The sequence below is a fragment of the Apus apus genome, chromosome 4 (assembly GCF_020740795.1).
Source record: "Apus apus isolate bApuApu2 chromosome 4, bApuApu2.pri.cur, whole genome shotgun sequence".
Classification (NCBI taxonomy): domain Eukaryota; kingdom Metazoa; phylum Chordata; class Aves; order Apodiformes; family Apodidae; genus Apus; species Apus apus.
Window position 1 is genome coordinate 37681852 of NC_067285.1, and position 23154 is coordinate 37705005.

Sequence of the window (23154 nt, forward strand, 5' to 3'; positions counted from 1 at the left end):
GACACAACACCCACGTGCTGAATTTGCCTGGCCTCAGCCCCCCCTGAGGCTGGGGTGGTGGCCTGAGTCCTCCCTCCTCTGCACAGGGTCTCAGGGTGAGCCCAAGCAGAGGACCCTGAGATTTGGGGACTCTTTACTTAGAGGTGGGTTCCTAGCAGCAACATGGAGCCCACCAGGTCATGGAGAGGAGAATGGGTTTATTGGGGGGCTCAAGAGTGGGAAGGGAGGGATGAGTCCTCTCAGGAAGCCTGAGGTGCAGCTCTCAACCCTGATTTCACAGCCCATGTCATGTTTCCACTCAGCTGTGGTAGAGGTAGTCACGGTCCTCCTCTGGACCACTCTGCACCTCCAGGGACAGCATGAGGGGGCCTTGCACATCAGCCTCCCTGGCCTCGTCCTGGGGGTGGTAGAGGTGGTCTCGGTCCTCCTCTGGTCCTGCCTGGGCTTGGTGAGGACTCCATGGAGCCCAGGCACTGCTGGAGAAGACCTTTATACCTGGTTCCACCTCATTGCTCACCCCACCCTCCTCAGGTGGCTCCACGGCTCGTACACCCAGCGCTCTGCCAGGGGGGACACAAACAGTGAGGAAACGTCACGGTGCCTCAGGGTGACAAAATACCCCCCTGCCCCAGGGGAGTCCCACCCCACTAGGGTGGGATTCCTGTGGGGCAAGAGGCCTGCAGGGGTGGGAGCGTGGCTGCCCCTTACATGTCCTTGGCCAAGTCCTGCCTTCCAATGTCACCGGGAGCCTGTGGGGAGAGAGGGGACAGTGGGGGTGGCCCTGAGCACCCAGGGGGCTGCCTGTGCCTGCTCCTCAGGGGGGCATGGGGGCTCACCTGGGTGTCCCCGGGGCTGGGCAGGAGGAGGGCAGCGCCCAGCAGGACTGCGATGCTGCAGAGCCGGGCGGCCGCTGTGCTGGGGGAGAGGGCAGGGGCTGTGCTGGCAGCACCCCCAGCTCCTGCCTGCACCCCAGTTCCTGCCTGCACCCACAATTCCTGCCTGCACCCCAGCTCCTGCCTGCACCCGCAATTCCTACCTGCACCCCCAGCTCCTACCTGCACCCCAGCTCCTGCCTGCACCCCAGTTCCTGCCTGCCCCCGGACCCGCAGTGCCTGCCCGCTCCCTGCACCCGCAGCTCCTGCCCAGTCCTGCCTGCACCCCCGGTCTCTGCCTGCCCCCTGTGCCGGCGCCCCAGCCCCTGCTGCCCCCCTGCCCTCCCGCAGGGACGTACCGCTCCATGGCTGCTGCTCCTTTGCCTGCCCGCAACCTGCCCGCACTTTGCCCACCGGCGGGTGCGGCCGCTCCCTGGGCGGTGCCGGGTCGAGCTGCGGGTGCTGCTGGGGGGAAAAGGGGGCGTGGGATTAACCCCCCGTGCCCTTGGGGGCCTGGGGGTTGTTCGTGGCACCTGCAATCCCCGTGCCCTGGGGCTCGTGGGACCTGCATCCCACCTTCAGCTCACAGGAAGGTCTGGGTAGGAGGGAACTTCGAGGATCATCCAGTCCCTGCCCCTGCCATGGGTGGGACACCTTTCACTAGACCAGGTAGCTCCAAGCCCCATCCAAGCTGGCCTTGACCTGTAGGAAAGCACCAGCTCTTCTGTCTCTTCAGAGTTGCAGAGCTGGATCTGCCCTCTGAAACCCAACCTTGGTGCGGCAGCAGCTTCAGCACCCCTGGAATGAAGCCCTCTCCAAGGAGATGGATTGACCCCAAGGCCCCAGGGAGGGATGGAAGAGGTTGTCCAGGCAAGGCAGGCAGGGGGAGAAGGGGCAGGTAATGCCCACTCCTTGCTGGTACATCTCCCTGAGGTGGGCAGAACCTGGCAGGAGAGGATGCTCTCCAACCCCATGGCTGCTGCCTCTGCTGTGCTCTCCTGCCAGCTCCAGGACTTCCCCAACACCCCAGGCTGTTTGGACTTCTCCTGCATCTTCCTGGCAGCATGGTGATGTTGGACCATACTCCTGGACCTGGAAGTTCTCCTGGTTGCATTACAAGATAAAAGATATCGTAGGAGATAAGATAAAATAAGCTGCAGGCGGGCCTGACTTGCACCCTGTTTAGGAAGAATGGGGGATGTCAACCTGGATGACATTCCCCGTTCCTCCTAAATAGCATAAAGGTTGAGTGACTAGAGCAAGGGCATGGATTATGTGCAATAATTGCTGGAGGTGACTTGGAAATTAAACTGATACATTTTGATGAGAGGACTGAAGAAGCTTTCAGGGTGGAATGCAGCTGCTGCTCGGGGAAGAGAGGAGGGATCTGGGACAAGCTGTGCCTTTCTGCTCCCAGGCTGGGAGGGAGCAAGCTCAAAATTTTAGGAAGGATGAAGAGCAAAGTGGTAGAGCACGTTGAGCAGTGTCAGGCTGCAGCAGAAGGGTGGAGGGGAAAAGGCAAAGGTGCCATTTGTGCAGGTTTTGGAGCTTGTTTGTCTTGGTGCTCAGCAACAAACCAAGGAAGCTCCTGGTCCCACCCACTTCCATGGTGGAATGTGCAGCTTTTGACATTGGAGGGGGAGGCACAAGCACCACGGGAGCAGAGATACAAAGGGTGGTGAGGTAGAAGGGGGAAGATGTGCCCAAGCAGAGGTTCACTGCAGCCCATGATGAGATGGCAACTGTGCCCCTGCAGCCCCTGGAAGAACATGGTGGAACAGCCTGTGAAGGACTATGGTGGAGCAGAGGTTGACCTGCAGCTGAGGGGAACCACAGTGGGGCAGATGTGGAGCTAGAGCCTGTGGAGGACCATGGTGGGGCAGATGTGGAGCTGCAGCCGGGGAGGACCATGGTGCCAGAGGAGATGGCTGTCCCCAAAGCAGCCCATGACTCTGTGGACAGCCCATGCTGTAGCAATCTGCTCCAGAGGGACTGCACCTCATGGGAGGAACTCATAGTGGAGAGGTTTGTGATGGACACTCTCCCATGGGATGGACCCCATGGTGGAGAGGTGAGAAGTCCTCCCTCTGAGGAGGAAGGATCAGCGGGATCCATGTGAGGAACTGATCACAAACCCCACTCCCCGTCCCCCTGTGTCACTGAGGGGGAGGAGGCAGAGAAATGGGAGGAAAGCAGGTTAAGCCCTGGAAAAAGGGCAGGGTGGGGGGAAGGTAAATGATACTTGGTCTTGTCCTTTCTAGTGTTCTGATAAATGAAATGGATTCATTTCTTTTTCTCCCAAAACTGAGTATGTCTGTTTTGCCAGTGAACACAACTGGGCAGTGAAAACTTCACTGTCCTCCTCTGGATTCCCAGGTGGTAACAGCTGGGCCGGAACCGTGACAGTAGCTAGAGCGGCCCCACCAGCCCCACCAGGCTGCTCTTGTCCCAGTGCCTTTCAGGCTAAACCTGAATCCTCTGGGAAAGTGTTCCCTCCCAGGAGATGTTCCTGGTGTCATTGGGTGGCTGGTGCATGCTGGCTGGTGCTGCCTGAGGCTGTGACCTGATGGGGCTCCTGGGGACACCATCCATCTCCTCATACTGGTGCACCTGCCTGCCCTGGGGAGGCCTCTGCTTGGCCATGGGCTGGCCCAGGAGCACCAGTGCTGGCCATGGGTTGCCCAGTGAGAGCACTGGTTTGCTCACCAGGAGCACTAGCTGGCCCATGGGGGGCACTTGGCTCCCGGGGGTGGCCCTGCCATGCCCAGGGGCTGCACAGAGTTGCCCAGCGTGGGCAGCAGGTTGTCCAGGGCAGGATCTAAGGAGCCATGAGAGGATTTTCTTGCCCAGGGGTGTCACCAGGTTGCCCACCCAGAGCACTGGGTTGCCCAAGGGCTGCGTTCTGTTGCCATAGTGGTTGCAGGGAGTTGCCCAGAACCCTGAGAACCCTGTGCCCGTGGCAACGCTCCCCTGGTCCCTGCCACTGGTGTCACTGTCACTGGTTCCAGCAGTGCTGCCTCCAAGCCTGACAGCACAGCAGCCAGTGCAGTCCTGTGGCACCCCCAGACTGTGCCCGCACCCCCAGCCTCGGCCTGTGCTGCAGCTGGGAGGGGAGGGCTGGAATGCAGGTATTTCTCTGGTGCCCCCAGTGTCTCTTGATCATAGAACCATAGACTGGTTTGGGTTGGAAGGGACCTTAAAGCTCACCTAGATCCAGCCCCCTGCATGGGCAGGGACACCTCCCACCAGCCCAGGTTGCTCCAAGCCCCATCCAACCTGCCCTTCAACACTGCCAGGGATGGGGCAGCCACAGCTTCCCTGGGCAACCTGGGCCAGGGTCTCACCACCCTCACAGGGGAGAACTTTTTCCTAATGTCAAACCTAAATCTCCCCTCTTTAACTTTCAAACCATTGCCTCTTGTCCTCTCACTACATACCCATGTAAAAAACCCTACCCCAGCTTTCCTGTAGGCCCCTTCAGCTATTGGAAAGTTGCTCTAAGGTCACCACAGAGCCTCCTGTTCTCTAGGCTGAACAACCCCATCTTCCTCAGCCTGTCTTCACAGGGAGGTGCTCCAGCCCTCTGATCATCTCCATGGCATCTTCTGAATGCGCCCAAGGAGTTCTCTGTCCTCCTTACGTTTAGGACTCCAGAATTGACAAAATGATCATCCAAATATGCCCAAATCGAGTGGCCAGGGGCTCCCACCCAGTGTCCCGGGGTGGCAGACAGTGTCCCCCTGGCACAGCTTATCCTGAGGGGGATGAAGGGAGCTTATTTCAGTGTTCAGAGCTGTGCTGATCTCCAGCCAGGGGCTGGGGCAGCCCTGTCAGCAGGGCCAAGATTGGGCAAGGCTTGAAAAGAGCAGTCCCCCAAGCTCCATGGAAGTACTTTTCCCCTCGGACTCATCCGTGTTTTCCTCAGTTTCCCCTGGCTAAAGCACCTTTGTGTTGTCTGCTCATCCCCTGGTGTCACTGGCCACAGCTCCAAGAGAGTCCATGGCCTGGAGTATCTGGCACTGGAGCAGGTTCCCAGAGGTGTGCAGGACCAGCAGGCACGGCCAGGGCATGTCTCTGGGCCACCCACCACCTTCTGAGCTCTGCACAGGGCAGCAGGAGACCTTGGTACTGCCCATCTGTAGAGAGAGGTGTTCCTGGTGCAGAGGTGACTGAAAATACTTCCCCCAGGGTTTTATGGGTGGAGGAACCGGGCAGCGTCTCCCAGCTTGTCTACACACATACCCTGATCAGGGCAGCCCAGGAGGAGCAATGAGAGCTCAAGTCACATGGCTGCTGGTGTGGATGCTTCATTCTAGAAGGAACATCAGCTTGTTTCATCCCAACATCCATTTTTTAAGGAATACAGTTGATTTTGTGCTATAACAAATGAGATTTAGCACATGCTTCATGTCAACCCCCCCTTCCACCCAGGGATCTTGTAGCACACTGGTGTCCTCACCTGCTCCTGGGGCTCTGAGCCAGGCTGGGAGCAGTGAGGACAGGTGGGTGCCTGGGGAAGGACTCATGCCTGCAACGCAGCTGCTGACTACAACAGCCACAGGGACTTACTCCTGGCAGTGGGTGACACTAGTGACCTTACAGGAGCTTCATGCCCAGCACCACACACACTCAGGGTGTTTGTCCTCAGGTCAGGTGTATTTGGTACGTTTGGGGGCCTTCTGCTTTGTACTCCTGACAGCAACTGGCTGGTAACCTCCACCTGACAGAAGGAAGAACACTCACAGTGTGTCTGCAGCTATTGCTAACATCTCCTGTGTGGCTGTTCCTCCCAGGGCTACTGCCAGGCTGGTACTCACGAATTCCTCTGAAGAGACACTGTGGGACATTTCTTTTCCAAGTCCATTCATTTTGCATCAGGTGAGTCATAGACATTTCTCTTCCTTTGCAAGCCAGGAGATGGCTGCTCTTTTTGGGCTGAAATAGGGGGGAAGGAATTTCAAATTTGCATATAGTCCTGCAGACCTCAGCCCACTGCAGCTTCCTCACTCAGGCACTTCATGCAAGTGGAGCTGCTGAGGATGGAGCCCCTTGCCCAGAACTGGTGCTGGCGTGGTCACAGCCATGTGTCCCCAGCTATTGGGGCTAACAGTGGAACTCTGAAGGAGCAAATGGCACCTGGAGATCAGCAGGTGGGCTGGGCAAAAGGGACAAACAGCAGAGAATCAGCAAGAGCAGCTTGGCAGACCTGGGGAAAATGAAGGCAGTAGATCTGTCGCTCTCCCAAGCAGCCACGAGTTGTTTTACTCCACATTTCAAGACCCAGTGCTAGACACTAACAACCAAGGCATCACAGTTGGCATGATCAGCTGCATGTGTTGGTGTAAGAAGTGACACGAGTGCAGCAGCTGAGTGAGTTGTTGTCTTCTTCTGTCTCCTTGGTGCAGGACACGTACCGAAATGGAGGGTTCAAGAACAGGGCTGGTTGGCTCTCCCTTAATGGCAACATTTGCCCATGCAAAATCAACACCAAACAAGTTTCTGCCTGCCATCCACACCATGACTTCCAGCTACAAGAACCGTTTCCCTTACTACCCCTTGGCTCACTGCTCCAGCCTTCCCTGGATGCCCAGCACCTACTATAAAACCGCTGCCATCAACCCAACCATGGCTCCCTCTTCCAGTGACTCCCGGGAGTTAACCTCCAGCACGAAGCTTCCTCCTATTTCCAACCAAACAACCCTCTGCACCAGGTACACCCCTGATGACTGGTGCAAGTCCAACCGCAGCAGCTACAAGGAGTCCGCTACTTCCCAGCGTGATGCAGAGCACCTGAGAGCTGATACCACCCGCTTGATCCAGGAGAAATGCCACCAGACAAATAAAAACCAACAGGAGAGCACCAAAAACCTGGGCGAACGTGTCCAGGATATTGGATTTTGGAAATCAGAGCTGTGCTGTGAGCTGGACAAGATGGTTGGGGAGACCAATGCACTCATGGAAGTGAAGAGAGGGCTGGAACGAGCCCTGGCCCAGACAGAGGCCCCTCTCCAGGTCAGCCCCGTGTCAGAGCTATGGCCTGTGCTGAACCACCCACAGCCTTCAAAGGCCTCTCCTGTGTCTGTGCAGCTCCCTGAGGCCTAGAGAGGTTTTGTGAAGTGGTCACTAGTTCAGTTAGCAACAGCAGCTCCCTGCCCATCTGCTGCATCAGCACATGCTGAGCTCACCAGAACCGTATTTGCTCAACCAGATATTTACATAAATGTCCACAATCCTGGTTTGGGAGACAAAAGCCCATGTCTTACCACGAGGGTTCGGTGAGGAGAGCACCAATGGTGGCACAGGTCCCTGAGTTCAGCTTGGTGGCACCAGGGACGTGTTGCTCCCTCATGTTGGTTTAAAGCTGATGTGGCAGCTGGGCTGCTCCTTGTCAGCCAAACCAGCTGCCCTGGCGCTTCTTCCCCTGCTGCCATTTCTGTGCCCACCTACCCTTTCTTCTCCTACATGACTTGGGATGCAGGTCCTGCAGCCAGCAGTGATGGCGTGTCCCCAACAGGTCGCTCAGGAGTGCCTGCTGCACCGGGAGAAGAGGCTGGGCATCGACCTGGTGCATGACGAGGTGGAAGAGCAGCTCCTGGCAGTAAGTCAGGCACCTCAGACCACGCCTTTGAGTTATTTTTACCTAAACTAGCCTAACTAGGTTTTGCAGCCTTGCTCCCTGACTGGCAGGTGTGACACAGCAGGATCCCGTGTCCCTCTCTCGGGCAGGTTGTGGGGCCGTCCTGCCTTTCCGAGCCCCGAGGGAGCAGGGTCTGTGTGTTGGGAGCAAAGAGGGCAGATCTGGGGCTGGGGGTGCGAGATGCTGCTGGGGCAGGGAACTACCCAGGCCTGTTGATACCAGGTCAGGATCTGTCCCTGCCCAGGCAGTGGGACCCACCAGCCGTGGTGCTGGTGTCAAGCTGAAGCAGTATTTGTCACCCCCAGAAGGGAAGGCAGAGGCTGGGGCTGGGGCTGCAGCTCCTCCTGTCCCCTCCCTGAGCACAGGCTCAGCGGGCGGCTGGGGACACGGCCCTCGCTGCAGGGTGCCTGGGGCAGAGGGACAAGCAGGCAGGTTCTTGCTGTGTGCAGGCTTGGAGGGGCTGAGGGGACGAGGGAGACCAGGAGGATGGAGTGTGGACACGCAGGGGTTGTGCTTTCCTTTGCACAGGAAATCAATGTTATCAGGTCCTGCCAGGAGAGGATGCGGCAGATCCTGCAGAAGGCGAAAGGCCAGCTCAAGTAAGGAGCAGCTGCTCATCTCCCACCCAGGGCAGGTGGGCTCCTGCAGGGGTGATGAAAAGCCCCAGCAGACCCCCCTGTACCACTCCCTGCAGGGGTAAAGCCCTGCAGGCTCCCTGGGAAGGGGCAGGGATTGCTGGGAGCTGCGGGAGCGGGATGGGGAGGAAGCCGATCCCCCCGACAGCCCCGGGGACGCGGCTCTTGGTGTGTTGAAGGTCCAACAGGGCGGCCCAGCACGAGGTGGAGAGGGACCTGGCCAACAAGCAGACAGCCCACAGCATCGACCAGAAGTGCCACCAGCTGAGGAACACCTCTGATGGCATCAGCTACTACCAAGGGGTGGAGAAGGTCGATGACACGTGAGTGCAGGTCGAGCTGTCCCCGGGGTGCAGGGCCTCTCCCTGCCAGGAGCTGCTTGTCCCCAGACACTCTAAAGGAAAATGTCTATGCATGGCATGTCCCTCCCCCCTGGAGACATCCATCTCAGAGGGGCCATTGCTCTGCAGTTACCACCAAGGGAGCATAACCCTCTGCTTCCAGCTGGGTGCCCAACATCCAGAGGGGGAAAGTGAGCCCCACCTCATCACGTTCTATCAGAGCCAAGAGATCAGCGCGGACGTGGGTTCAGGGCAGCACCTCTGCTCAGCTCACTGGGTTCATGCATCTCTTCTAAGCCGTGTCAGTACTCGCCTGGGTGCTCTTCATTGACATTAGGTCTGGGGGCTCCCTCTTGAGTGGAGAGGGCCTGGTAGGGAGCCAAAATGACACCGAAGATAAAGAAAGAGGAAGCGTGGTCCTGGGGCCAAGATCAGCTGCTGTTGGCACCAGGATGTTGGTTTTGGCTCTGCAGGGAATGGCCTAAACCAGAACTTGCAGAGATATACCCCCAGGGGCAAAGGGCTTAGGGAATAAATCTGCTGGTGGCACAGATGCCTGTGGGTCAGAGGGGGGAACAGACTGATTCAGTTCTTCTACTGGTGAAATAATTATTCCCAGTAGAGCTCAGACATATTGAGACCAGTCAATGAATTGTGAAGGATCAACACTGAAATTCAGAGGGGAGGAAAACATGTCAAAGATCAGTGTTTTGAATGGAGCTCATGTGGCAACTCAGCCTTTTGTTGCCCTCGTTCTGGATGAGTGCACAGGTGTGAACTTCACTCTGAGTGAACAGACAGGGGGTGGAGTTTGTCTCCTGCCCCTTCAGTTGGGTGGAAAACTGGGTGTGAGCAAAAGGCACTGACCACGACCTGTGGGTTGTTGGGATGCTGGGAATCACTTGGCACTGAACTGCCTCCAACGGGGACATTCGGGCTTTGATGAACACCTTCCTTTTTTAGGGAAACCTGCTGTTTGTCTGAGCTTTCACAAGGATCACAGTTGTCTTCATGGACACATCCTGGGTTGAAAAGTGCTACTGAGCAAATTGTGTCCAGATGTTTAAGTTTCCCATGGCCAAATTAGGGGCATAGGTTTAATCTACATTTCATTCATGCTGCTCCCTGGCAGGGTCCATCCCTGCCCATGTCCAGCTCCAGCACCACGGCCTGACTGGGGGCCTCTCCTTCCCCCTGCAGGATCTCAGTGCCAGAGTCGTGGGCCAAGTTCACAGATGCCAACATCCTCCTGTCCCAGAGGGAGCGGGCAGCCTCGGCAGAGCTGCGGGACAACATCCAGACCCTGCTGGAGGTGACAGGCAATGAGATGCGGCGCCAGTTCAATGAGGCCAACGTTGCCTTCGCCAACCGCGTGGCAGAGACAGCAAATGCCAAGAGCAAGATCCAGGCCCACCTGGCCAAGGTAGCCCCGACCCCTCCCTTTGGGTGTGACACCATCACTTCCTGGTGACAACACCCTCCTGGCCCCAGCAGAGGGACAGTTGTCACAAGAAGCTGGTTATAGTGTCATTTTCTGTTCGAAACTCAGAGAACTGGGGACTTTCTTGTTGGAGGGATGAGCTGGCACTGTAACTCCATTTCCAGGCAGACTGTGCTTTGCTGGTGCATCCCAGTGACAGCATGCCAGTGCAGGTTGCATCTCCTGGTAGGTCCTCCAGAAGCACTGGCTGCCCTGCAGGAAGTCTCTGCTGGAGTTTGGTGCCTGCTGGCAGGTTGGCAAGCTCACTTCTTCTCCCAGGATGGCTGGGGCCAGTGCTCTGTGTTGGCTGCATGGGCACCCATGTCTTTGCTAAGCAGAGGAAGTGGAGATCAGTGCTGGGCACCTCTCTGGGACTGGTGGGTCTCAGGGAAAGCTGCAAAGCTGCAGTGTGCTGGCCACAGGATTGATGACCTGAGTGGAGGCTGGGCTGGCAGCTCTGTGGGCTGGGGCCATGTCCTCAAACAAGGACCCATTCAAAACCTTCCCCCCCAGTAGCTGCCTTTGATGGATGATCAGTTCCTGCAAGCAGCAATTTTGGGAAGCTGATGATTCAGTAGATCCATCACTGTTTCAAAGCCTCCTCTGATGTGACAGCAACAGCAAAGGGGGCTTTTCCCTGAGGATAAATTGCTGCAGGACCTGTGCCTCCATGAGTGATGGTGGCCTGAGCCCAGGTTCTGCTTGTGGAACTTTTTTTCTGCAGACAGGAGATAAGTGGAACATTGTGATCACTTGAGAATATATGTTTTAATTTACACGTTTCCTTTTCACACCAGACACTGAAGGAAATCTTCCAGATTGAGACGAGCATAGAAGCCATCCGCAAAACCATCCGAGACCAAGAGCCTGCCCTGAAAGTGGCGCAGACCCGGCTGGAGGAGCGCACCCGGAGACCCGACGTGGAGCTGTGCCGGGACGCTGCCCAGCTCCGGTAAGGCACGGGCACAGGGCTGGGGATCCTTGAGGAGTTACTGCTGAGACTGCTCAGGAGCATCCCTGGATGACAAAAAACATCTTTTTTTAAAAAAATTTTCTGACTACTCCTTCCATAAATGTGCTGATAGAACCAAAAGCCATGAGCAGGTGTCCCCAGCTTTGGGTGCTGGGAGAGCTCTGCACCATGGTCGGGCACAGCCTGATGGCACTTCCCAGGGGCCAGATTTTTCCCTCTTGGGTAAACCTCATCTTTTCTCTTGCCTGCTTCCTGGCAGCTGGATGTGCTTGGACAAGCCCTGTACTCTCTGACAGGCTGGTTTGAGAGCACTCAGCTCCATCCTTTTGGGAAGCTTCAAGGAGAAGCAGGAAGGTCTTTCCTCCCCTGGAGACACTGCAGGTAGAGCCTTCCAAGGACATCGGGAGCTTTTTGGGATTGCACCCCAAGGACTGTGGAGGAGCAGGCTGCCCTGAGCACCCCATAGCACTCAGAACCTCACTCCTACTCCTGACCAGAGGGCACAGCTCTATGGGAAGCCTTTGGACAGCAAACCCAGCCCACAGCCCCTTCAGCATCTCGCACACCATCCTTTCTTTCAGCCTCTGCTTGTTTCACATTCATTTCCAGCCTCTCCCAGCTCTCCCGTCTTGCTGTATGTGCATCCATGGGTGTGGGGAGTGCCCCTGCACCAGGAAATCCAGGAAGGGGAACAAAGAAAGCCACCAAACAGAAGGGGAATGGGAAACCACAGCTGCTCATCCTTCTTGGTGGCACAAGCTGCTCCAGGAGACGTGGCTGGCATGGCCAGAGCCCGAGAGCAAAAGGAGCCTGGGCCTCTCTGGCCTCCCCCTGAGGGTCAGGGGGGTCTGCCCTTGACTTGCTCATCCCCCTGCCAGGAACGGGGGGTCCAATTAGTCTGAGCACACAGATAGGGGAAACCCTGAGCCCAAACGGCCCATCAGCAGCATCTGCTGGAAACCACCCCTGAGGGGGCTATTAACAGTGGCTCTTGCTCTTTTGCAGCCTTGTCAGTGAGGTCCATGAACTTGACAAGACAATCCAGGTCCTTCAGAAGCAGCTGAGAGACACCCAAGACAGGCTGCAAGTGCTGGTTGACATCAAGTCAGTCCTGGAGCATGACCTGGCCATCAAAGCCAACTCCCTCTTCATTGACCGGGAGAAGTGCCTGGGGATGAGGAAGAGCTTCCCCAGCACTATGCGTCTGCTGGGCTGTGGTTAGACTGGGCCCAGCCCCACTCACAGGACCTGTTGTGGGAGGCATTCCCAGTTTTCTTAAGATCCATTCCCAGTTTTCCTAAGACCCATTCCCTGTTTCCCTTGGACCCATTAGCTGTTTTCCTAAGACCCATTCCCAGTTTCCCTAAGATACCTTAATTTACATGATTAGACTTTCACTTCCCAACAAAATGCCCCAATTGGTAATTAAATTATCCCTTTCTATATTCCATGCTCTACTGGGATTATTTTTCCCTCGGGTATTTCTCTCTCCTGGCTGCCAGAGAGGAGCTGAAAACACCCTGTGTGAGACTAAGAGGAAATCCACCCATGGGGATTCATTCCCATCCCTTCAGGCTGTGATTTTAGGAGAAAAACTGCTGGGTCTTCTTCCTTGAGTCTGTCTGATGTGGAAAGATGAAGAAAAACTAATGGGTCCTTAAGTCTAGCTTCAGGCCCTGCCATGACTCTCTTGATGGAAACTGGACCTATTTTACCAAGTCTTCCAGTTTTCACAGAGATAAGTCTTTATTCAATCTGAGGTTCAGTGTGAAAGTCACTTGGCAAGCTGTCTGCTTAGACCCATGTGTCACTTAGACATTCTGAAATCTTAACCTCAGAAGAGCTCAGCTCAGTCTGAAGCCTGTAGGTGTCAAGAATCCCAGAAGGCCAGGAGCTCAAGTCCCTTCTCCTCCCTCGGGAATCCAGGCCATGGACCTCCTGACCCAGTGTGGGGGCTCTCAGGAGCTAAGAGCATCTTTTCTCATCTCTCATCCCCAGATGACTCCATCCCACAGCTCCAAGCAGATCTCCTGCCCTGCCACTCTTCCAAGGACAGCTCTGGAGAGCTGTAACTTGCACCACGCTCTGGGCAACCTGGGCCAGTGTCTCACCACCCTCAAGAGTGAAGAATCTCCTCCTAATGTCTATCCTAAATCTCCCTGCTTCCAGTTTTAATCCATCACCCCTCATCCCATCCCTCCCTGCCCTTGTCCAAAGCCCCTCCCCAGCTTTCCTGGAGCCCCTTCAGGCACTGGAAGCTGCTCTAAGGTCTCCCTGGAGCCTTCTCTTCTCCAGGCTGAACACCCCAGCTCTCCCAGCCTGTCTCCAGAGCAGAGCTGCTCCAGCCCTCTGAGCATCTCTGTGGCCTCCTCTGGACTCTCTTCAACAGCTCCATGTCCTTCCTGTGTTGGGGAACCCAGAGCTGGACCCAGCCCTGCAGGGGGGTCTCAGCAGAGCAGAGCAGAGCAGAGCAGAGGGAACAATGCCCTCCCTGGCCCTGCTGGTCACGCTGCTGGGGATGCAGCCCAGGACACGGGTGGTTTCTGGGCTCCAGCACATGGTGCTGGGTCATGTTGAGCTTCTCATCACCCAACACCCTCAGGTCCTTCTCCTCAGGGCTGCTCTCCACCCACTCTCTGCCCAGCCTGGATCTGTGCCTGTGGTTGCCCCAGCCCAGCTCGGGTGAATGAGCACCAGCTCAGCCAGCAGCCAGTGGGCAGAGGGAGACAGAGCTGGCCTGCTGCACCACATGCTTTGCTTTTCTTTTGGCCAGGCACTTGGTCACCAGCTCCAGGCCCTCAGCTTGGCCTGGAGGAGATGGCAGCTGCCTGCAAGCCCATGCATGGCTCTGCACACACCCCTTTGTGAGCTTGGGCCAGTCTGCCCTGGGAAGAGAGGAGGGATCTGGGACAAGCTGTGCCTTTCTGCCCACGGAGGGCACTCCTGCCCAGACCTTCTGCCCTGCTCAGGCTTCCAGCCTCATCCCACCTCATCAGTCTAAGCCCCAGAAGTGGCACCACGAGCCAGGGTGGTCAGCACTCCCACTGCCAGCAGGACAAGGGACACCTTCCCTTCCTCGGGGGAGAGCTGAGCCCTCTCTCCATCAGTCCAGCACTAGTGGGGATGGGTGACACCAACCCCCTGTCACCCCCCAGTGTCCCCAGGAGCAGCTCGGTGCTGATCCTGCCCCCGAGAGAGAGGAGAGGAAAGGCATCAGAGGGAACTGATACTCCCATTTTGAGGAGAGCACTGAAGAAACTTTCAGGGTGGAACACAGCTGACGTGCAAAATGTCTGTGCTGTGGTAGTTCCCTAAGTAAGCCTAGATGTTGGCCACACCAAAGGAGCTTGGTGTGCTGAGAGATGGCACAGAGAGCAGAGTGGAGACACCACAACCATGCCCTGTGCTAGCAATGGGGTCTGGGGGTACACAAGGTACTGTGGGAGTGAGAAGCTGTGTATTTGATACCCTGGGCTAACAGTCTGTCACTTTTTGATGGAATGCTGTCTTTCAGGTCAACTTGGCTCATTAGAATCTTATTAGAATACCAAAACACACCTCCACCCCAAATGCTACCCCCCTCCAGGGGTGCAACCACCCCTCACTGAGCTCGTGCTCTGACTTTCCTCTGGCCTGTTCCTTTGCATGCAAAGCAAGAGAATTTTGCACCAACCAAGACAAAGGTGTGAATGACTCAAGTCCCTCAAGCTCCACCTGAAAGGCAAAAACCAGTATAAAACGGGTTAAGAGAGGAAGGATGTCAGGGAAGACACCATTGCAGGGACCACCATCGTAGGGAAGATTCCAGATCCTGATGGATTACCCTGGACTTCCAGGACCAGTCGATGGGCTGAACCTCTCCTCCCCCCACAGGGACATCTTTGAGTAGGATTCCAACACTGGGCCGCCCTGGGAAATGTGGAAACCTCTCCAGAGTGGCTTCGTAACTCCGTGTGTGTGTAGCCAGGCTGTGTCCATCATATCCACAGATGCTCTGCAGACAGGGAATTTATCCTCAGCAATCCAGAAGAACTTGTGCACCTGTAGCTTCCATAATTACACTGGCCAATAACCCAGCCAGGAGATTTTTCAGTGAATGCAGCCAAACTCCACTGGCCAGCTGGGAAAGATTTCCCTACAGGCTGGAAAAGGTTGGGATCCCAGCAGAGAGCTACTCATGAGCCCCAAGGCTGTGATTTTTTTAATAGCAAGGACAGACACTTGGGAGTCCTGGAGTCTGGGACAAAGAAGGAAGGCATTTCCAGGTGGGAACTGAGGGCCTGAACATGTATGGAAGTGCAGGTTGTGCTGCCACTGTGTGACCTTTGTACCACCCACCATGTGCTAAAGCCTGCAGGCATCTCCAGCGCCAGAGGCTCTAGTGAGGGCAGTAACTGGGTGTATACAGGTGCACTTCTTGGATCAACATCATTCCAGCAACCTCTCTGGTCCCTTTATGGACAACTCTAAAAGTGTCATGGTTCAAGAGGATCCCAAGACCTGATCACAGCATGCTGAGCCTATCTCTGCATTTCCATTCAATCATTTCTCCTGGCAGGATAAGATTAAAAAGGGAAAGACAAGGAAAAATAAGCTCCAACTCAACCTAATTTTAGAATTCTGCGGAGCAAAGAAAGGTTCATTTTTCACATCTGCCTCTGCCAGGGCTTCAAAACCTCATTTAAATTCTTTACAACACGATTTTGTAAAAAAGTCCTTTTATTTATTCACCTAGTTGCAAGTCACTTTATTTTAGCTCCCCATAGAAGTGATCTAAGGCACCTGAATGTTCATCCTGCCCTGGGCAAACCTCTTGCAGTTTTCAGAGCTCCACCACAAGTGGAGCACACTTCAGAGAGATGGAGAAGGGCAGAATGAGAGAGCAACACTTTTTTTTTTTTTTTCCTTCTGTTTTTTTTTCTTTTTGTCAGTGGTTCCAGCTTCTGTATAGTCAGCAGAATTTCTTGAATCCGTATGTTCCCCCAAAAGGTAAAAAAAAATACAAGAAATAAAGCTGCAGTCTCAGCTCTAGCAGTTGATTTCCTCTCACCTCCTCACTGCAGTGCTCCTCCACAGCCCTCACAGAATGTCAGGGGTTGGAAGGAACCTCTGGAGATCATCGAGTCCAACTCCCCTGCCAGAGCAGGACCAAAACTAGGGCAGGTCACTCAGAAAGGCATCCAGACAGGTCTTGAAGGTCTCCAGAGAAGGAGCCTCCACAGCCTCTCTGGGCAGCCTGTCCCAGGGCTCTGTCACCCTCACAGGAAAGAAGTTCTTCCTCATGTTGAGGTGGAACTTCCTGTGCTGGAGTTTGAATCCATTGCCCCTCATCCTGTCCCACGGCACAAGTGACAAGAGCTTGTCCCTGCCTTCCTGATGCCCTCATGTATTTATAGACATTAATTAGGTTCCCTCTCAGTCTTCTCCTCTGTAGACTGAACAGCCCCAGGTCTCTCAGCCTTTCCTTGTAAGCCTGAGACACTTCTGCCAGCAATTGATGGGGAGCTCAACCCACCGCCCATCTGGGTGCTGTCCCAGGGGCTGTCCTGGCTTCTAAAAACTGAGAGATAATGAAAGAATAATTAATTGTTGTAATATACACTGCTCTTTCTCTGGATTTTGATCCTTCCCTTTGCTCAGGTTGGAAAATTACTCCAAAATTTAGAATGCTGTGGTTTTGTCAGATGGAACAGGTTGCCCAGGGAAGTCATGGAAGCCCCATCCCTGGCAGTGTTGAAGGGCAGGTTGGATGGGGCTTGGAGCAACCTGGGCTGCTGGGAGGTGTCCCTGCCCATGCAGGGGGTTGGGACTGGGTGATCTTTAAGGTCCCTTCCAATCCAAACGAGCCTGTGAGTCTATGATTCTATATACAATTAACATTGCAGTCAAGTACACAATTAGTGCCACAGCCAGCACTGGGCAAGGCCACCCCACAATAACCAGGCCTTGAAGAAGGCAATTCATAAAGAGGTTCTGAGGGTGTCTCACCTAAATCACCAACTTGGCAGAGAAGACCTGAGGTCTAAATGGATAATTGGACCTAAGGAATGCAGGAGATGACAAAGAACCTGAATCAAAAGATTGATGTCTGAATCAGTCTTGGGCAGTTAGAGCTGTAGAACTTGCAATATTGTGGCAATATAACACTAAAAATCCCATCCCCAGGTCAAAAAGACCCCTGCCCAGGTGAAGACCCTTCCCCTGAGCTTGTGTGATAGCAGAAAAAGTGATGTAACCATATGCTAGCTAGATGTAAATCACTAGCCAAACACTCTGAAGAGGATGGACTAGGACGCTTGTGAACTTTATAGTTTTGTGTACAAATATATTCTGAAAAATCTCATTTGGGTGAGCTTGATTTGTGGGAAGGCACCAACACGCAGCTTTGCACACACCTGCAACAAATCAGTGTCTCCTTCCTAAAGGTGGTCTCTTTATCTGCGTTTCAGAAGCCATCTTAAAACAGTCACACTGGCAGGGAAGGGTGACAACCTGCCCCCAGGCCAGCTGAGGGGATGCAGGGCTTCCTGTAGAAGGAGAGAACATAGTGTAGTTTGCTGTGCATTATCCCTGCTGCATTTCTGGCACTGATTCCTTGCAGTTTTTTGGCAAAGCCTGTGTAATCCCTGCAGCTGCCTGGGATTTCAGAACAGCATTTGTCATTTCTGGATGGGGCTCCGAGCAACCTAATCTAGTGGAAGGTGTCCCTGCCCATGCAGTGGGGTTGGATCTAGATGATCTTCAAGGTCCCTTCCAACCCAAACCAGTCTGGGATTCTATGATCTCCAGGCTCAGGCAGGATGCAGCCATCTCTCTAGAAAGCTGTTGCCCAGTGCTGTCCTGGCCCTGATGAAACACAAAATCATAGAATCCCAGACTAGTTTGGGTTGGAAGGGACCTTGAAGATCATCTAGATCCAACCCCACTGCATGGGCAGGGACACCTTCCACTAGATTAGGTTGCTCGGAGCCCTGTTCAACCTGGCCCTGAACACCTCCAGGGATGGAGCAGCTACAGCAGAGGCAGAAAGATATATTTGTACTGTGGTTTCAGCAGGGACCAAGGAAGAGACTGTTGTGTCTCAGGAAGGATAAACATCAGCACAGGTTGGCTCTGAAATGCTGCCAAGGAGAGGTGGCACAGGGCCACAAAGGGACTGTAGCAAAGCACCTCCCAAGGTACGGATGTATCTCAAACTGCTGCCACACAATCCTCATTTTCTTCCTTCTGCCTTCCCAGTATGGAGTGGGACCCCCATATGCATCTGTGCATGTCCCTGCTGGGCTATGGTGCTGTTACTGACATCTGGGGTGGCAGCAGCCACCACCCTCTTACCTGGCACAGTTCTGGTGCACTGATCTTCAGACCTTCTTCCTTGGTCCTTTAAATCCTCGTGTGGCACCTTGTCCAAAGCAAATTGTGGATGGGACCCTGGAAAGGGAAGCAGGTTTTAACACAGATTACCAGGTCCTGCCTCTTGCAGGACCACCAGGACACTGCATGCCTCATGTAGCATTTCAAGCTCTCAGAGTGGGAAGAGCAGGACATGGGAATCACCACAAAAAATGGGTGAAACACTGCTCTGCTTTCCCACTTACTCTGTACATTTTGCACTTCAGTCCTGGAGGCCTCTCCCCTCTTTAGAACCAGGTGTAAGGTGCTACAGAATGTAACACACCCTTAGGCAGCTGCAGTGGTTTTTAGTGGGGAGATCACAGTTGTGAAGAGCAGAAGCAGCAGGAGGAGTGTGGCCTCTCAGCAGCAAATTCTCCCTTTGATCTGCAGCATCACAGCAAGGTCAAGGGACAATTTCTTTCTGGTTTGTAAGCTGCTGACAAAGCAGTGAGGTTGAAAATGTCACCTGTTTAGGGGCAGGATTTTGTCAGGCAAAGCGCAACCTAGCAAAGCTGCAGACTCAACTGGCTGTGTGTCACACTGACCAACTGGAGAGCAGCTGTGGGGAAAAGGGCCTTAGGGTCCTGGTGGACAACTGGCTGACCATGAGCCAACAATGTGCCCTTGTGGTCAAGAAGGCCAATGCCATCCTGGGGTGCTTCAAGAAGAGTCAAGGGCCAGTCAGTTGAGGGAGGTTCTCCTCCCCCTCTGCTCTGCCCTGGTGAGGCCACCTCTGCAATACTGCATCCAGTTCTGGGCTCCCCAGGTCATGAAATACAAGGAGCTACTGGAGGGAGCCCAGAGCAGGGCTACTAAGGTGCTGAGGGGACTGGAGCATCTGCCCTGTAAGGAAAGGCTGGGAGAGCTGGGGCTGTTCAGCCTAGAGAAGACTGAGAGGGGATCTCATCAACATTATAAATATCTACAGGGGGTGTCATGAGTATGGTGGCCTTTTGATAGCTACTTGTATCTCATACAGGTTGTACAGCCCATGATGGGGGAGTTTCAAAAGTCAAGCCAGCGTTAGGCAATTCAGTTTTAACTTTTTGGAAAGATTTTGTTAAAAAAAAAAAACAAAACATAAAAAATCCAACAACCAGCAACAACAAAAAAAAGGCTGCTCTAGCCTTGCAAAAACCCAAGATTCAGAGCAGGATGTTCCCCTGCTATATTTTTGCCTTGTAATGGGAGCACAAACAGCGCCAGTGAAACACTGCCCTGAGTCAGCTGAGATGGGAAAGGGTTACAAAGCAGGAACAAAACCTGTTTGAGTCCTTTAGGACAGAGCTCTTCTCTTCAGACCTGCACTATTCTAGAATACCCTGGGAAGAAAGCATGGCTAACAGGAACTGGTTGACACGACTTCCATGGCATACACACACTCCATCCTCCCTTAACCTTTCGTCCCTTAACCTAACCTCCCTTAACACTTTCCTCTTTTGAAAATGGCTTTTAAAATACACATGGAAATCCTGTCCCTTTTATCCTCAACACAAACACCCCAAGCTGTGCTGCACTAGGCACTGCACATGCAATTCAGATCATACAGTCCCAGGCCCAGAGGTTTTTGCCCATGAATGGCAACAAGACAGACCTGGATTTAAAGAGTCGTTTCTCTGGCACCGAGGGGCCAGGGCTGGCAGGAGGCTCCATGTCCTCACTGGGCCCCACTTCCATGGAGTCCACTTGGAAAGGCTCTGAGGTCTCCACACTCACATCCATGGGCACGCTGGCACCCTGTTTGATGGGAGAGCTCACATGCTTTGGGCAGCTGAAATGAGAAAATGTTATGTTCTGCCATGTAGGCCCAGAGCAAAGAAAATGAAAGGTGCTGCATGATCGAACAGGTGAGCGAGTTACTGCCTGGAGGGACAGAGCTGGGGCTGCATCCAGCCCCGGGAGAGCTGTGTGACAGGCTGGGAGGAGCTGGTACTTCAGCATTCCTGCTGATTACAGCCCACAGCTCTGTCCCCAGGTTCTCTGTGCAGTCCATGAGGTGTAACTCATTCAACAGGCTCAGAGGGCCTGTGCCCAGTTCTGGGGTCCCCAGCTCAAGAGGGACAGGGATCTACTGGAGAGAGTCCAAGGGAGGCTACGATGATGAAGGGACTGGAACACCTGCCTTAGGAGAAAAGGCTTAGAGACCTGAGGCTTTTCAGTCTAGAGAGGAGAAGACTGAGGGGGGATCTAATTAATGCCTATAAATAACCTGAAGGCTGGGGGTCAAGAAGGCAGGAACAACCTCTTGTCATTCATGCCCTGTGACAGGATGAGGGGCAATGGATTCAAACTCCAGCACAGGAAGTTCCACCTCAACATGAGGAAGAACTTCTTTCCTGTGAGGATTACAGAGCCCTGGGACAGGCTGCCCAGAGAGGCTGTGGAGTCTCCTTCTCTGGAGACTTTCAAGACCTGTCTGGATGCCTTTCTGAGTGACCTGCCCTAGTTTTGGTCCTGCTCTGGCAGGGGGCTTGGACTTGATGGTCTTTAGAGGTCCCTTCCAACCCCTGACATTCTGTGATTCTAGGGCTGGACTAGAAGGCTCACACTAGGCCACCCAAGCAAGCTGTGAAAGACTTCACAGATTCAGTGCTCTGCCCCTTTAGGGCACCCATCCCAGGGCCACACCACCCTGACAGGCAAGGAATTTTCTCTCCATCCTATCCCCCAGGTCTATGAGGTATTGAACAACATCAGTTCTTCACCCTGTGAACACAGATTGTGTAATGAGTGGCCAGCTAAAAAAGCTGTTCACCAATCTTATAAAGCCTCCCTCTGCTCTACTTGTGCTTCTGAGGAACAGGAACATTGCAAAGGGTTGGAGAGCAAGGCAGGAAATGTGCACAAAACAACACAGAGAGGTGATGGGCTTTGTGTCTTCACTTGAGGAAGTCAAGACACTTTTGCTTCTACACATGAAGGGAACAGAGCCTGGAGCAACACAGGGAGCGAAACAAGATGTTCTTCAACATTAAGAAAGACTTGCTTCAGAAAGACTTGCAAGTTTACCCATTCTTACAAGCAGCAGAAAACATAATTTCTGAGCCTCTTAGGACATAAACTTGCTTATTTGGGAAAGGGAGTCAGACAGCAGAGAAGCACAACGTCACCTCTGCAGGGCAACACCAGCTGTGCTACGGCAGCTCTGCAGTTACCTTTTCACTTTCTTCGGTCTATCAAAGCGAAAGTCAGCAGGGTAAAGGTGAACAGTGACCAAGTGATCCTTCCTCTCCTTGCTGCTCCTGAACTTGTCTGCACAGCCCTCTACCAAACACTTGTACTGAAAGGCAGGGGGAAAAACAGACGTGACTGGAAGAGGCAAGCAGTGTCAGTTGGGAAGGTGGATTCCCTCCCCAGGCAGTCAGTCTCTAAGGGTGCCAGTGAAGGGGTCACAGTGACTCTTCACTCACCATGTTTTGCTTCTCAGCCAATATCTGGAAGAGTGAGTCGTGCCACTCCAAGATGTGAATATCCAACAGATGTCCTGAGGGGAAGGAGCGCTTGCAGAAGGAACAGACGTTCCTGTGCAGGGTGTTGTAGTGGTGCTCGTAGCCTTCCAGAGTGTCAAACACTTGGCAGCACCCAGAGATGTGGCAGCTGAATTCAGACACCCTGCAGGGAAATCAGGACACACACAACTTAAATCAGAGCCTTAACTTAAACTGCATATATCCCTCCAGATGACTTAATTTATTTGTAGCATTTTCTGTGAATACTTAAGTGAAATGAAACATGCAACGGAACAAAGGTTGTGGTGGTACTGGCAGCTGGAAACTCTTACTTTCCATTATGGCTTGAGCATCCTATACATTATTGTCCTCTGAAGTGGTGCTTCAATTAAGAATAAACACCAAGCAGCAATGTGAGAAATAAGCTGTTTGGCCTTCAAGTTGCAGCTGTGGATTAAAACTTTGTGCCAACACTGTTTAACAGGCACCTGCAGAATAACCTCACACAATCTTTGAAGTAGTTCCTACGTTTTATATACAAAGGTAAAGTTTTAAAGGAAGATGAAGATTCCCTCCCAAGCTGAGCCATCCTGAGCAGAGCTGTCTGTACCACACAGCCCTGCCACTGTTTTGACTGGGTACACAACACTCTGCCACTTGAATTCTCGTTTAGCTACAACCCCAATTTGTGCTTCCTATAGGGAACTCTCAGCGAAACACTGTGACACCCAGCAAGCACAAGAAGCCAGTATTTAAGACAGACTACAGCACGAACTACCGATTTTTGGCTTTTTCAGGGGGACGTCGAGGTCTCCAAATCAAATCCCTTCATTTTCCTTTTCAAACCGCTTTACAACGCATTCGTGGCTGCTCCCTCTCCAGTTATTTCTCCTGCTCGGGCTCTCAAGTCCACGGACGAGCCGGGGCAGCCGAGGCGGCGGGAGCGGGACGCACCGAGAGGCCCCGCGGGCCGGGCCGGGCCGGGCCGGGGCGCGGGCCCCGCATCACTTACTTGGGTCTCTCGGGCACCTCGGCCAGGCTGGTGAGGACCCCCTGCAGGTAGAGGTGCCTGTGGACGTCCCCATCCTAGGAGAGGAGAGGAGAGGAGCGGTGGGCGGGCGCCCGGGGTCTGAGGGAGCAACGGCCGCGGCGTCCGGCCCGGCGGGCAGCGCCTCACCTCCAGGAGCGGGTGGTGCGGGCCGAGCCGGAGGCGACGCGGGGTGAAGGCGAAGGGCGGGACGGGCGGGACGAGCGGGCCCGGGGCGGGAGGGGGGGCCGGGGGGCCCGGGCTGGGGGCCGGCCCGTCCCGCAGGCGGCAGCGCAGCCCGCCCGGCAGCCGCAGCATGGCGGGCACGGGCCTGCGCGCGCGGGG

General features: G+C 54.3%; 3 protein-coding genes across 5 annotated transcripts; 1 reads left to right on the top strand and 2 right to left on the bottom strand.

The window, feature by feature from the left end:
* Positions 1-182: 182 nt before the first annotated feature.
* PRAP1 (proline rich acidic protein 1) lies at positions 183-1322 on the bottom strand. Its single transcript, XM_051618251.1, has 4 exons — positions 1232-1322; positions 837-915; positions 709-749; positions 183-560 (listed from the first exon to the last, which is right to left on the bottom strand). The coding sequence occupies exons 1-4, from the start codon at positions 1237-1239 to the stop codon at positions 299-301; spliced, it is 390 nt and encodes a 129-aa protein (XP_051474211.1). The 5' UTR covers positions 1240-1322; the 3' UTR covers positions 183-298.
* A 4968-nt stretch (positions 1323-6290) lies between these two features.
* On the top strand, positions 6291-12427 carry LOC127384170 (tektin-3-like). Its single transcript, XM_051618252.1, has 7 exons — positions 6291-6884; positions 7387-7470; positions 8038-8108; positions 8324-8467; positions 9686-9908; positions 10763-10917; positions 11944-12427. Exons 1-7 carry the CDS (start codon positions 6291-6293, stop codon positions 12158-12160), a joined length of 1488 nt encoding a protein of 495 aa, XP_051474212.1. The 3' UTR covers positions 12161-12427.
* On the bottom strand, positions 10754-23131 carry ZNF511 (zinc finger protein 511). Of its 3 annotated transcripts, XR_007889450.1 has the most exons (8): positions 22960-23131; positions 22795-22868; positions 21744-21945; positions 21489-21613; positions 19928-20104; positions 18274-18369; positions 17334-17465; positions 10756-10982 (listed from the first exon to the last, which is right to left on the bottom strand). XR_007889450.1 is itself a non-coding variant. In XM_051619184.1 (7 exons), the coding sequence occupies exons 1-6, from the start codon at positions 23125-23127 to the stop codon at positions 18300-18302; spliced, it is 816 nt and encodes a 271-aa protein (XP_051475144.1). In that variant the 5' UTR covers positions 23128-23131; the 3' UTR covers positions 10754-10982; positions 18274-18299. The 3 variants fall into 3 exon arrangements, 2 of the variants coding, with proteins under 2 accessions (XP_051475144.1, XP_051475143.1); XM_051619184.1 differs by lacking the exon at positions 17334-17465 and having other exon boundaries at positions 10754-10982; XM_051619183.1 differs by lacking the exon at positions 10756-10982 and having other exon boundaries at positions 15640-17465.
* Between the last annotated feature and the right edge of the window lie 23 nt (positions 23132-23154).